The following is a 15,774-nucleotide window of genomic DNA, read 5'->3' on the forward strand; positions in this document are numbered from 1 at the left end:
CGAGCTGAGATCTTAGATAGCAGTTATTTGCATTTTGCGTTATTTGCAAGTTGTCCCTGTGACAGCATTCAGAACATTTGTCATGTTAAGGATTTACTAGCAGCTCATGGAAGCATCTAAACTCGTCCTCGTGCCGTAACTTGCCACTAGCTCTGAAGACGCAGCTACACAGGCCGACAAAACGAGGCACATTCGAATGGGCCTGGCCCGCATGGTTCAAGCGTTGTGCGATTGATTTTACACGGATGTGTGCCACCTGCTAGCAAAGGGATTACACTCGGGTTCTTTCAGCAGCTCTTAGGGAAAATTATGGCGTTGACTGATTACAAAAACATGCACGGTGCGTGGCTACCGCTCGTGACATTTTTCTTGATGGTCCAAATATCTACAGGTTGGTAACAAAGTTTTGCTTAAATTATTATGAATATATGTATATATATCGTAGAGTGCGGGCGAAACTGGGTTAACTTTAAACAGAAAAGAGACAATGGCAACACAGACCAGGACAGAGCGAACTAAACATGATCTTTGACAGAACCAAGCAAATTAACTGTAATCATCGGAAATACAACGAGCAGAGCAGTTTACACAGCTACACACTCGTATAGAATGTTAAAAATGACCGAAATATGCATAACTGCATGTAACAATTTGGACTCTGTTAAAATATGCTCATGAGGTCTTGAAGTTTTGGGGTTTTTTTCAATGGAGCTTTATTAGGTATCCAGTATAAACAAGTTGGATAAGACATTTGGCTCACAATGAAGAAATGTCTACCCGACGTCTAGTTAAACTCGGTCTTTTGAATAAAGGCTAAATTATACCGTCACTCATTGGCATGACTTATCGTCAATTTCTCGCAGTTTCAGTGGTAGGTTTGTGTGTTCCATTATGCTCCCTGTGAACTGAATAAGATGCATAACACGTGTTTCATAGATAGTTAAGCCAGTTCATGATCTATGAATAAAATTTTTTCGCAAACTCTTGGACGCCATAACCCTTAGCGCGCCCTTTGTTTCTCACTCGGTACGATGCACGCGACTTGAACGCATCCCAAGCGTTCTTACTGTCAAAGATCATCTGTTAGAAAGGCACACAGTGTTTCTAACCACTACTTTAGGTCCATGTCAACAAACAAGAATCTATTTTTTATTCCTTTGAGGAGTATGAAAACATTGATCACTATATTTATTTACTTGAAAAGATAGGATTGATGAACATAGAGCGATGACAGCATTTTTCCTGGAGATGTTGATTCAATGCTCATAACTTGTCGCACTTTGCCCTGTAATACTGCGAGTCACTACTGTTCTTGTAAAGAATAAAGTTCATGGAATATGCATGTTAAATAGTTTGCAATCGAGTGTTAAGACAACAACAACAAACATTACTATTTTCATCCCTCTCGAAAGGGTGTGGTGATCCAATGTCGTCAAAGTCTTTCAAACTATTGCAAACAAATAACCCACCAAATGTTGTACGTTTTGTGTTGTAAGTAAGTTTAATGACGTTTATTACATATCCTTTTCGTGGGGGTGTAGCTTACAAGGGCATCTCTAAAGCAGCAAGTCCATTTACAACAATACATATCTGTAGTACTGTACTCTATTTTTTATATGAATAACCCAGGGACGGGGGAGGGGGCCGCGAGAAAATGTGGGGAGGGAGGGGCGTGCTCAAGGGATGATGTAGGGTAACATTCCCGGATCCCCGGTTTAATGGGAAGAATCCCCGAGATGAATTACTCCCGTACAGTCGTAAAGGTGTTGTTTTTTCCCGATTTTTTTTTTTTCACTTTTCTTCCTTTTTTTTCAGGGGAAAAGGTGGGAGAAGAGTCAAAACGGGAGGGGGCTGTTCTGCAGGCCCCCTTTTTGATATTGACTATATTATTATAAGTTTTTTTTTTTTTTAATCAGAGCATCAATTGCAACTAGCCCCTACAAAGCATATACACTGTATTATACAATACATGTATTTCGCGGACAAGCTAGTAATCTAAATTATTTGCAATGAATTGAAATTGAAATTAACGTCAGTGTGACAATGTTATTATCTTTGGCGAAAATGGAGGGCCCCATATGAAGCTCCATGCTTGCAAAACATGGACACCTCCAATTAAGGGTCGATATTCATTATTGTATTAATGCAACAAATGCCGTCTTGGCCGTCTTTGTTTGTATCTAGGTTTTCGTTGGAAATAAAAACTAAATAGACAGAGATTAGTACTACAAAAGTTATCAGAAATCAAAATGGCAGTGATAAGACCAGATAATATTTGAACTTCTCGGATTTCAGGTTTGGTTAGGAATAACAGTTGGTTGGAGTCCGGTGAAATTGGGTCTTCGGCATCGCTGGAGTACTATGTCTTCAACATAAGGGGCCACGAAGTTTCGGACGACATGAAGTGCTCACTCCGCAGTGAATTCTATAACTGCACGACGCCCACGGGTGCCTGCGGACACAATGGTCGCACCCAACTTGTCCTGTCCGAGAAATTTAATGAAAAAACTTGGCACTGCGACATTGAAATCACAGACGTGCAAGAAGAAGACGTCGGAGAATATTTTCTCTGTCAGATGGATGTAACCACAAAAGAGTGCAATAGGGTCCACAAAACTTATCTCGAGGCCTGTAAGTATATAACACATACAGTTTTTATCCAATTCCTGCACGCTTTCAGAGTAGGAAAGAAAGTAAAGCACAAGTGGTCAAGACGGATGCAAGTAAATGATAATGGTTGTGTATTTGGGGATATTTATAGTGATTTAGGTTAGTTACGAATAGGAGGATGAAGATGATAACATTTTGAATAATACTGTCTACATGAATATTGTGTTGAATTGTACTTTAAGTAATCTCAGAATTACAAACTGTGGTATGACGCTTTTTAGCACTTCAGCATAACATTGTGTCAAAGAAATGTAAAGAAATCAACTCTGTTTCATACGTTTCCTTGGTCCTTGGCTTCTAATTTTGATTATACATGTATCTCGCTTCTTCTTTCAACATCTTTCAGGGTACATAAATGAAAATAATGAAAGATGCAACATCACCTACGACCAAGTCACAAGAAATTCGTCGAAGACTTGTTCACCACTTCCAGCAACAGGTGGAACCACACCCGAGTCACATTCCGAATCACCCTCAAGTCGTAAGTCTGATGCCCTTGTATTGCTTATCACATATTTTACATATATTTTACAATATAAATGGTATACAATATATGATTAATATAACATAAATAACATCTGATATGTGATTGTGCATCACAAAACCCATAAAAGTCGCATGCCAAGATTTTACTTGAGAACCTTAGATATGCGAAATGAATCAACGTATAATAGTCAGTCTTAAGTTTTTATATTTTAAGACATTTTCTTCTACATTATTCTTAAGGTTGGATCATGGAACGAAGTGGCAAATTGTATGTGTGTGTGTGTGTGTGTGTGTGTGTGTGTGTGTGTGTGTGTGTGTGTGTGTGTGTGTGTGTTTTTTTTGGGGGGGGGGGTTCCTTGCATTTTTCTAGCTGGTAGAATATTTACTTCTTTGTTGTTGCTATGAAGTTGCACTTCCAGTCTTTGACCCATTTATCGCACGGAGCACAGCTTGCTATTCAAGCTCAAGCACCGAAACATGTTGATTAGACCCTACATTTCCCAGAGGCTCTTTTCTCAGGAAACACTTTCTTCAATGTTCTTAGAGAGCAGGAAGGTGGGAAGAAAGGAATGTGGACATTCTTTTAATTATTTAGATAGGTTAGGAATGTTCATTCGAATTTTTCGTTAAGTTATAAATCATTTGAAAGCTTAGAGTCTGCACTTTCAGAATGTGTCCTAAACTAAAAAGTTATTTTATTGCGACTTTTTTTTTCGTGGTTTTGTGATGTCATGGATGTTGGGTCACATATTATGTCATGAGATTTATTGTTCAGTTATACCCACTACGCACACGTGCCTACACTTTTCACCCTGTAACTCATGACTTCTAAATGCCTTGGATTTCTTTCATTAAATTTTCCAGGTCTACACGCAGCTTCAAGGTGTAGACATTTGACATGAAATTCGTAGACGAAATCACTTTGCAATTTATTATACAATCATCTAGTTATGCGCTAACTCATAGTATTATTACTGTTGATTTTACAATATAAAGCTAAAAAGCAAAATATCAAAGAATTATGGACATTTTATTTCAAAATGCACAAGTAGTTCTTTTGTCCCTGATTTCTAAGGAGTTTTTTTTTAAATCTTGAATTTCTGTTAGTTTACCTTCTGTTGTATTAAGAGCAGTGAGGGGGACTTCAACCGTGAATTAACTGTGATAAAGCTTGCACGGTATCATGTTTTTGTACCAGGTAGGGTGCAATGTGTTAAATAAATACACGTGCTCGGAACAGACTTTGGAGTCCTTTGAAAAGTGGTGCAAACAGAGTAATAAAACACGCTTGGCACGGGCCAGAACACCTATTCACTCCTCTCGCGATCAAGTGAAAAATAATGATAATGGAGAATCATAATATTTGCAGTGAGAATAAGATACTATTTGCGAAGTTTACTGCTATGAATCTCGGTACTATACAAGCAGGTCCAAAGTAGATGACTGAACGCGTGCGACCTCTTTGTGATTCGAAAGTCTGTCAAAACTCTGTCACCCAACCATAGTGAAGCTGCAGATAATGACATTGTGTGTAGAAATTATGCTCTGTTGTTGCGGTATTGTGGTTTGTGTGATTCTTGCAGAATCTCGGATGTGCACGCTGGTGCTCGATGTATTTTAGTGTGCGGTATGGGGCTAAGAAAAGGTTAACCAAACCAATAAGGATTCGGCAACTGTATAGTACGTAGTCATATTTCCCAATTTGATTTGTGATATGCTGTGAGAACCCTCGCAAATCTTTTACCTTAATTAGCATGGATTGCAAAGAGTTGTCGATGCCCGAACAATATTATCTCGCCAGCCGTGCAGCCCCCCCCCCCCCCCCGGCCCGGCTACCTTGTATAGTTCGTACGGTATGCGTCTAGTTTGTTTGATCGATACTTTATTTTCTGCAAATCAACATACATAATTTACATAATCATGAACATGTAGGAAATATACAAAGTAAATTCAACACAGAGTCGTTCGACTTGCGTAAACAACGTATACGAAAGTTACATAATCATGAACATGTAGGAAAAATACAAAGTAAATTTAAAACAAAGTCGTTTGACTTGCATGAATAACGATTTGAAAGAAAATTAATGATATAATATACAGTATGCATGTCTATGCAGCAGTGATTACAATAACAATTGTAGTGAAGAAGCGATTATGCAGAGGGCTGCCATTGCTTGAAAAGATGGACGGCCCGAGGAAAAGACAGGGAAGTACTGGTTGCATGCCCGCTGCGTGCCGTTCATGCATGCGTATCACACAGGCGTCAGCCAGTAGGCGTATCAGGGGTGTGAGCACCTCCCTGGGCGTATTCATGCTTTTCAGATATTGAGTATGTTATTCTGTATCTAGAGCAAGGAAGTGTCCTTTTTTAAAAATGAAAATGGGATGTGTTGTCTTGGTAACATGTTTTCAGTTTTCTTTGTTGTTTGTGTGATTTTGGGGGTCTTGGGGTTTTCTGTTTTTGTTTAATTTTTGTTTTTGTTTCTTTTGTAAGACGTTGGCAGTCCTGGTTTCGGTCTTTACACCGGGTAAGAGCTGTCAATAGAGACACAATGTCAAAATAATAATTAGTTATTGATATATTAGATAATAGTAGGGGGAAGATTGAGTATTTTTTCCATTTTCCATATCAAAGTAAACCAAAATGCTTTACTTCAGTCTTGAAATTTAAAAGGAGAGCTCCTCTGCTTAAACTCCGTTTAGGGGTACCAGTCCAAAAATAAGTTAGCTAAGTGTTGATTTGTGGGCACGGGAAAGTTCTCCGGCTCTCGGGACTATTTTATAGTTACAAGGGTACGGGTGAAGTGTGGGTAATATTCGAAAATCGGTCTAAATGGTCATGCTGCTAAAGTTCTGAACATAGCGCGGCTGTCATGTTTGGGTTGACCGCCTTTTCATCGCTTTCTGTATTGTGAACCATGAGTCGTATGCTGCCAGAAAGAGCTACATTTATGTTTCAATAGCACATGTATTATTTTTTAGGAGTCATATACAGTGTTTGAAGGAGTCATACAGTGAAAATAACATAGCAGTGGAGATTAACATTCAGCTGGGGATACACTGTAACGAAAATCTCAACGCAACTTTTAGTTGAAAGACTTGAAACGCAATTTGGTCACCACCTCACTTGATTTGAGAATATTGTAACTGATATCCTTGTCGGAAGGAAAAATAACACACCGCTAGCAGAACTTTGATTAAAAATTTAGCAAAACAAGATGGATAAGAAGAAAGAGGTCAGCAATTATACGCAGTACCTTTCCAATACAGTTTGGAAAAGCGGAAAAACTGGAAAAAGAGTTGAGTTTCTGTTTCAGTTTGTTTTATATTGTTGGTGTTTTTTTTTTATTTCATGAAAGATCCATGCTCCTTCTATGTGTGTGTTTGTTTGTTTTTTTTAAGGAATGGGAAATTTTCTAGATTTTTTTTCTTTGGTATAGTGTAAACTTGGTATTTCTTAGGGGTCTCTTTTCATTTCTTTAACACTCTTTGCTCACTCTACACTCTCAACTCTAAAAACTTTTCAAAGGATAATGCTGTTGCTTTGAAAGGTGGTATAACAGCACATCGCACACTGTACGACTCACGACTATACGACTAACAGACTTTTGATCTATAATAAACAGCATGTTTATCCTGAGGCTGTTGTGATTTAACAGATTCGGATCCAAAGTAAGTCAGTCGTATAGTTGTGAGTCGTAAAGTATATTCAGAAATACAAATAAATGTTATATCATTATAGTAAACTCAGAAACAAAATTGTTGGAAATGGAGGGGACTGCTAAAAAGCAGAGCTTGTAGTATGTAGTCCCCTCATAAAAAAAAGGGAAAAAGTCAAATTGCAACCCCCCCCCCATAAAAAAAGAAATGCCTAAGAGATAGAAAAAAGTCAGAGTAGTACACACATTTATGTGGACACAAAAGGACGCATGTTAACAATCACTAGGCAGCTCTCTTGTAGAGGAACAAGAGATAAGTAGGCCTAGATACTAGATAGAAAGATTATTGAGGAAGGTATGGCTATATGAAAAGTCCGAGGTGGACAAGAAAGAGGGGGGAAGGAGAAGGAAATGGTGGGTCATAACCAGGGCACTAGAGGCACAGAAGCTCGGGTCATTTACATGAACAACAGTGTTTAACCCACTGATGGAGCCACCCTGTGAAAATAAAACATATAAATAAAAAATAGATAAATAAATGAGTGTCGATCCATACGAGTATTGAAAATTCAAGGGTCTTGGACGAACACAAAAGGACGCACGTTAAGAATCACTATTATAGGCAGCTCTCTTGTAAGGGAAGAAAAGATAAGTAGGCCTAGATACTAGATAGAAAGATTAGTGAGGAAGGTATGGCTATATGAAAAGTCCGAGGTGGACAAGAAAGAGGGGGGGGGGGGGGAAGGAGAAGGAAATGGTGGGTCATAACCAGGGCACTAGAGGCACAGAAGCTCGGGTCATTTACATGAGTGTCGATCCATACGAGTATTGAAAATTCAAGGGTCTTGGACGAACACAAAAGGACGCACGTTAAGAATCACTATTATAGGCAGCTCTCTTGTAAGGGAAGAAAAGATAAGTAGGCCTAGATACTAGATAGAAAGATTAGTGAGGAAGGTATGGCTATATGAAAAGTCCGAGATGGACAAGAAAGAGGGGGGAAGGAGAAGGAAATGGTGGGTCATAATGGTGGGTCCAGGGCACTAGAGGCACAGAAGCTCGGGTCATTTACATGAGTTTCTATCCATTCGAGTATTGAAAATTCGAGGGATTTGGACGAATACCGTACCAGGGCTTTCCATAGTTCAGTCGGTATGAACACCGGTCCAGCATTTCTCTGATGATCTCTGGTTTGAATCCCAATGGAATCCCAGTTTCTTTGCCTTTTATTGTGTATATTTCCGGTCAGTTTCCCTTTGTTTGATTTGTTTTATTTAATCGTCAGAACTGTCTTAAGATAAACATAAGCGCTCCGAAGCCTTGAGTTCGCCTTTGATACTGCATACTTCTTTTAATGGTTAATAATGTAAACGTCATTAACTGTGTAGTATGTTGTTCAGTTATCAGATATTGTGCATGATGTATTATGTTGATTGGACATAAGATTCGCAGTTTTATTGCATTGAACAGAGAATATTGACAGTCCCAAAAGCTACACATTCTTTTCTTTTCGCAGGTATAGTATCAACCAAAGGAATGTACGAAGAAGAAATACATCCGACAAAAGAGTTGGTTTCCAACCAAGCTGGTAAGTTTGTTTGTTTTGTTTGTTGTTCTTGTTTTTTGCGAGACCCACTAAATCATCCTGCTTTCCCGCACAATTGCTCTGTTGTATAGGTATACTGTACATTTCTTTTTGCTTTGTTGTATGGAAGACATTATAAACCCTTTGTGTGCTTTGTGCGTCAACTGGCACGGATACTTCCATGGTGTTGTACACACAGTCCAAAGTCCATGGTACAGAATGGGTTAAACGAAGTTGAGTTGTCATGTCACCAGTGTGTGCCTGCTAATCCGTGAAGGGTGATGTAAATGCACAGTCCATTCTCCTCACATCGGGTTCTCTGTCTCTGTCGTAATACCAAGGAGGTGAGGGGACCTCCCTGGTAATAGTGATATTTGAATACACACTTCGTAACAAAATGCGTATGCTGTTTGAATGGTTGGAAAGGAGTTGACGATCTGGGATGTTTCAAAGTTAAAGGGATTATATAGGTTTTCTTGAGCCCTAACTTCATGTTTCTAAGATTTTTAGATGAGATAATGAGAAACCTGTCGTGAAATGTGTAAGAGGATGTAATTCCAAGAGGAAATGCTTACTTGATGAAAATTGAAAAGGCTGAGATATCCAAACAGATAAAAAGTGGGACCCACCTTTTATCAGGGTCGCTTAGTTTTACTTTGTTTTTGGATTATTCTGTCATTCCATAATCGATTTTCATCGAATAAACTTTTAATTCCTCTTAGAATGGTATGCTTGTACTATTTTATTAGTGCTTTCTTGATACCTCGAAAAAAATAAAAGTCCAATCCTCATCTTCACCAATACTATATCACTCCTTTAAGGGGGCTGGTTTTGTTCTTATCATTAATGCACAAAATATTGCACTTGTACAGAAACTAATGATCTTGTCTCATTTCCTTCTTCCGTTGTCAATAATGTATGCCTATGTACGAGATAATTCTCCCCATTTATGCCTAAACTCTGTAACGGTCAAAGACAGACATACAGTTTAGAGACCCTATACATGTGTATGTCGTATTCATTTTTAGGTGGATATCGCATCGCGTGTGTAAAGTAGGTTTACATCATTCTGTCGTAACTCTATGTAAGACAACTTAAAAAAGAATCTGCAAATGATGAAAAGGACTGGATAACCGTAACATAGTATGCATGAAAGTGATGCAGCCAATAATTGTATAGCAGAGCTATAAGCTTGCATACGAGCATTGAGGTGAGACCTCCCTGATACGAGTCACTCATCTCTGTACCGACTGATCGCAACATGATATTAAAATTAGAAATGAAAACCTTTTGGCAGACTTCCTGGCTATAGAAATATTTGCAAAGCGTATTCTTTGACTGGATGGAGCACAATGTAGCAGACATAGATCATTAATAGTGCTTCTCGTGTTCGTCCATCCATATTCCATTATTAGCGTGTCTCGGTGGTAGTACTTGCGTTATAGAAACGTATCTACCCACGCACTGTGATGAACAGCATGGTATCAGTGTCATAAAACACATGTATAAGGCCTACTCCTTTGTTTTATTTTTGTCTCACTTGTGTTTCGAATTCGGAAGGCCTTCATAAGCATAATTGTGTACTATCCTCTTTTAAGGAGGGAGACAACAGTTTAAAGGGATAATATAGTAGTGATGGAGATGAGGATTGGGCTTTCAACTTTTTGTGAGATACCAAGAAACCCCTCATGAAATAGTACAGAGCATACCATTCTATAAGACGAATTCAGATCGCTCTGTTTTGGATATCTCAGCAATTTCAAAGCCAATTTTACATTAAATACCTCTTGGAATTACATGCTCTTACACATTTCATGAGAGGTTTCTCATTATCTTGCCAAAGAATGTTAGAAACTTGAAGTTAGGTCTCAACCAAAACTATACGATCCCTTTAACAGTGTCTGTATACTCGACAAAATAAAAAATGTTCGTCCATTTGTATTCCATTTTTAGCGTGTCTCGGTGGTATTGCATTATTAATCTACCCACGCACTGTGATGGACTGCATGGTATCAGTGTCATAAAACACATGTATAAGGCCTACTCCTTTGTTTTATTTTTGTCTCACTTGTGTTTCGAATTCGGAAGGCCTTCATAAGCATAATTATGTACTATCTTCTTGTAAGGAGGGAATTCTATCGTGACAACAGTTTAAAGGGATAGTATACTACTGATGGAGATGAGATTGGGCTTTCAACTTTTGTGAGATACCAAGAAACCCCTCATGAAATAGTACAGAGCATACCATTCTAAGGGGAATTCAGATCGCTCTGTTTGGATATCTCAGCCATTTCAAAGCCAATTTTACGTTGAATACCTCTTGGAATTACATGCTCTTACACATTTTATGAGAGGTTTCTCATTATCTTGCCAAAGAATGTTAGAAACTTGAAGTTAGGTCTCAACCAAAACTATACGATCCCTTTAACAGTGTCTGTATACTCGACAAAATAAAATAGGTTTTCGCTTCCGTTTGCTGAATAAATCACGCAATCCTGCACTTGACATAAATTAATTTCGCAGTAAAATTCCTCATGGTCAAAGGCCATAAATAACTTAAGAATTTGAGTAGAATTGGACTCTTTCAGTGGGGGGGGGGGGTGGTTGAATTGGCAAGAAGACTAAAAATAATAAGACATTTCTTTATTTGAATTGACGGTGGCGAATAATCAGTGTCAAAATGTCACTGTTGTCTATTGCCAATAAAAATAAATATTATGACTTTAAACCAATACTTCAGCTGAGAACAACTGATGATAATTTGATTTGGCATTTTACAAATGATATTACCATTATAAACTATCACAGATAGAGGTTAAAGGGAAGGCTACAGTCTCTATACCTTTATTATTATCAGTAATTGCTTCAACTGAGAATGTCCACAACCTAATTCTCGCTGCTTGTACTCGGTTTCCTTGTCTCTTGGTGTAAAAAAGTAGGCCTAATGATGTATTCCGTTCTTATTGATACCTATAACCACATTATACCTTTAACTACTTTTACCTTATTCTTCATGGTTTTGTTTTGTTTGATTTTATTTCCGTCTGAGTTTTATGTTGGCAAAACCTGTCCGAGTGCTCCTCACTAAGCGTGTTTGTTTTGGTGCACGCATAGGACTCCCTACTTCATGAATATAATAGCTAGATCAGGGATCAAGAATTATCATATTATCACAGGACAATAAAAATAAAACGAGCTATCAGGCTCTTTCTTTATTCTCAAAAATTTACACTAGCATAAACTTCGTCTCTTAATGAATTTGGGTGTTCTACGTGTCAGTATTTCTGGGTCCAATCAGATGAAACATGCTAATTTCCAGATTGAGTATTTCGAGGATATGAGTATTTCGATGATAAATATTGGTAAAAATTCATAAGCTCAGTTTAGTTCAATTCAGTTTTATGCCGTCAATGACGCTCTTACAAACTGGAGAACGGCATCTACCTCTTCCGTTTCTTAATGCTATCTGTTTTGGCAAACATCCAATGATTAATTGTTTTATGACTGTGGGAACAAGGAATCCTTGTGCTTTTCTAGATCTTCCAATATAATTAATGTTACCAAACTATGCTATAGTTTATACTTTTATACATCTACTTGAGTTTGTTTGTGTGTGTGTGTGTGCGTGTGTGTGTGTGTGTGAGAGAGAGAGTGTGTGTGTGTGTGTGTGTGTGTGTGTGCGTGTGTGTATATGTATTTAGTTTTTGTCTTGTAACCCTAAAAGAGACCTTTCTTGCGTGCGAGTCAGTGTTCTGCACGAGGAAAAATGTCGAATACTTCCTGTATCCTGTTGTTTGCCTACACTTGAACCAGATAAGACAAAGTTTCGCAGTTCCTTTCATCGTGCATTGATTTTACGAAAACACTGCCTTGGGAAATATATTGCAAATAGCGAGCCGTGACAGTGAAAGCTGTCATAAATGGGCTATGGAGCCGGATGGGGGCGGAGGGGGTTCCCCACCATCTTCATAGCACCCCCCCCCCCCACACACACACACACACAAACATTATACATCATGTATACTTCTGCAGCCTTTGCAATATAGGTTCTCATACAATAAGTTCTTCCGTTGCTATCTTTATAAGTCATTTCAGTATTTGATATTCGAAACTTAGTGCCCCTGTTACGAAATTGTTTTATATCCTCTATTGTTCTTTTTATCTACAACACTTGTATTCACTTATTTTTCTTCTTAACCAATACATGTCCATATCAAATGCCAAATGTTATCAAATGGATATGGCTGGATGGGCCAGCAATTCAGCTGCAGTGTCGACGCGCCAGTACGCGCCTGTCTCTCTATGCCCATTCAATGGGTCAGCGAATCAAATGTATTGCAGGATGATTTGTGATATCAAGTCAAAGTAACAGCGATTATTGAAAAGTTGACAAGATACAAAGCCAAAGAATAACATACTAGTACTCCAACTCCGCCCCCTCACTACAAAATAAAAAAGAACTGCATCAGTGCATGGAAACTACAAAACGTAAGCTAACTATACCTTTAAAACGGTAAACAGGTAAACAAGAGGTTTTTTATATTAAAGTAGATGTTTGAAAAACAGAATCTTCGCTATGATGATAAAGGAAGTTTTGCCTTTTGAAATGGTATCAAAATGTTGATCTCAAGTCGCACAAATAGCGCGCGGAATTTTCAGTTGTCGTTTCTACAGACATACAGACGGGGGTTGCTATACATGAACTTCCGACACTGTCGGAAAGTCCACCAGGACCCACGACCCGCTAATCGATCGTCACGTGATCAAAGTGAAAGAAGACGGGTCAGTCACGTGATCAAAATGAATGAAGACGGATCAGTCACGTGATCAAAGTGATGAAGACGGGTCGGTCACGTGGTCAAAGTGAGTGAAGACGGATCAGTCACGTGATCAAAGTGAATGAAGACGGGTCAGTCACGTGATCAAAGTGAATGAAGATGGGTCGGTCCGCTGATGAAGGCTGAAGCATTCAAAGCTGAAAATTACGGCTGTAAATATACCACATATGTTTTGAGATTAAGAGTTTAACATCAATTTCATTGCCTTCAGTTATCTTTTTCTTTTTTCAGAAAAACCACAAGGTCAAACTGCACTGGCCACAATCATTCCATCAGTAAGTTATGAAGAGTCCTTAAAACCGCATATCCTTTGTATATGTAATGATGAAAATAAGCAGATTCGTGACAGTTGTGACAGCGTATTCATTGAACAGGATCGGAACAGGATAGGAAAGATGTTCGCTGTACTTCGAATAAACTTAAAATGATATTGATGTTGAAGAATATCTAGCATTCCACTAAGCAAGGAATCAACAGTCTGCCGCATTGAACCGTTTATCTGATCAAGGACCACAATAATGTCAACAAATATACACAATTAATGGCACTATCGAGTAAATGTACTATGATGTGGAATTATATAAATCGTGTAAAATGTTCCTTTAACCTCATTCTTGAAAAGTACACCGATTCCCACGCCAATAAGAAACAGGTTAATGAAAATTCAACGCGAATAGAAGTTGTTGCAAAATGAGTGAATATACATAAAATGTATGCATGCGATGGTACACATTTTCATCGACAGCATATAGGCTGAAAGACCTGAGTGCGTACGTGTAGCTGTATCTTAGCAACATGAAAGTGCGTTCTTGGTGTTTGTGCGTCCCAGTCAAATGGATTGTATTATCTCTCTGGTCCTACCACTATCAATTCTCTTGGCCAATCATGAATGCAGGTCGCACAAGGTTAGACTTGTATTCTTTGATTTTTTTTTTCTTCTCTGTTCATTTTCCAGGTACTAGTACCAGTCATCTTGGTAATTGTAATGGTGTTCGTCATTCGGAAGACTTGCTGGAGGAGAGAAAGAAGCTACGCACTTCCAGCGGATTATGGTAACTCCACACCTTAAGCGCCATGCGGGATCTTGGAACAGACACACAAGTGTAATAGCAGAATGTCCCTAATAGATTACCTGTTGTTTCTTCCTCTCCCTTCTAAACCCAGTCCCTCGCCGTTTCGTCTCTGGACGTTTCGTCCCATGGCGGGAATAATCTGTGATGGGCAATTATCGGGAGACCCGTTGTTTTTCAGTATGATTTGTTTTGGAATCTGAAAGGATTTATGATATTACACCGTACACGCTGGTATTCTGTCAGGGAGGTGACCTCACCTCCCTGATTCTATCCAGCTATCGACATCAGCGTTCGTGAGACCATGGACCCTGCCATACCATACCATACCATACCATAGCATACCCGACTTGATTGTGCATTTCCGTCGCATAGGCCTACTTGGGATGTGGCCCCAAATGTGTGATATGACATTTTGTTAATCACATTCTCGGTTTGACTCCAAAACGCACTTATAGCCGTCACATCTTTGTGTCTAATGGTTTGGGGGTTTTATATCTTTAGGAGACAATTTTCGTACTTAACGTGAAGGCATGTGGATACACGTGAAACAAGCCGAGACACTTTGTGAACATACGTGTTTTGTAGCTTTAGTACTGACAATAACAAGCTCCAGGTGTTCTCTATCATCACACAGAGTCGACTTTCTGATTTCATGTTTGATAATACAATTTGAACTGAAGTTCATTTGAGTTGATTTGTTCTACGAGGCCGCGAAGGAAGCGATCAAGTGTTTGTCAGCAACCTACCACGAGACCAACGGCTTACAGTGCCCTCAGGAGGCTCGACAACAAGAATGGTGACTTGCCTTGGAGCACAACCTCTGCAGGCAGGGGATTCGAACCAAGAACCTGACTGACTGACTGATCTGTGGTCTTAATCCATTGAGCCTTAACAGCACCTCACGTTCTGTCACTAGAAGTACATTCATGTGGGGACGTTGTGGCATAGTGGATGAGACTCCCGACTCCCAAATTGGAGGACCCGAGTTCGATTCCCGCCCAGGGCTTACGTCCTTGGACAAGACGTTTTACCCACTACATCCCTCTCAACCCAGGCGTATAAATGGGTACTTGGCAACCCTAGGGTAGGGAGGGTCACCTACCCTGGCCAGGGCAGTAATAATGGAAGGGCCCTCTGAGCAGTAGCAACACTGAACAGGCTACACTGCATGAAGAAGACTCTGTACAGTGTAATTACTATTATTATAATCGTTATTATTATCACAAGTGTGTAACACACTATTTCCATAAAAGTGCTTCATGTAGCAATTGCTTTTGCAGTTGATTATGATATTGATTATGAACATTTTTGTAACTTTATGTAAATATTGATCTATCTATCTTTTGAAGAAATGCTGCTTTTGATTTATACATGTGCCATGAATGTTGACGTGTGTAAATATCAACTATTGTAAAGTGTATAGGAAAAGAAAACAAACGCTGTATAATTTTGTTTTGTGCATG

The 15,774-nt window shown here is 38.9% G+C and overlaps 1 protein-coding gene across 1 annotated transcript; it reads left to right on the plus strand.

The window, feature by feature from the left end:
• The first annotated feature begins 309 nt into the window (after positions 1-309).
• Positions 310-14,307, plus strand: LOC140228747 (uncharacterized). The gene is made up of 6 exons (XM_072309026.1): positions 310-391; positions 2,296-2,631; positions 3,017-3,151; positions 8,332-8,403; positions 13,470-13,513; positions 14,194-14,307. The coding sequence occupies exons 1-6, from the start codon at positions 310-312 to the stop codon at positions 14,305-14,307; spliced, it is 783 nt and encodes a 260-aa protein (XP_072165127.1).
• The last annotated feature ends 1,467 nt before the right edge of the window (positions 14,308-15,774 follow it).

The sequence above is a fragment of the Diadema setosum genome, chromosome 5 (assembly GCF_964275005.1).
Source record: "Diadema setosum chromosome 5, eeDiaSeto1, whole genome shotgun sequence".
NCBI lineage: Eukaryota > Metazoa > Echinodermata > Echinoidea > Diadematoida > Diadematidae > Diadema > Diadema setosum.

Coding starts and splice junctions, on each gene's coding strand:
- LOC140228747 (XM_072309026.1), top strand. CDS start 310: ATGGCGTTGACTGATTACAAAAACATGCACGGTGCGTGGCTACCGCTC. Junction 392..2,295: donor GATGGTCCAAATATCTACAG/GTTGGTAACAAA, acceptor CTCGGATTTCAG/GTTTGGTTAGGAATAACAGT. Junction 8,404..13,469: donor GTTGGTTTCCAACCAAGCTG/GTAAGTTTGTTT, acceptor TTCTTTTTTCAG/AAAAACCACAAGGTCAAACT.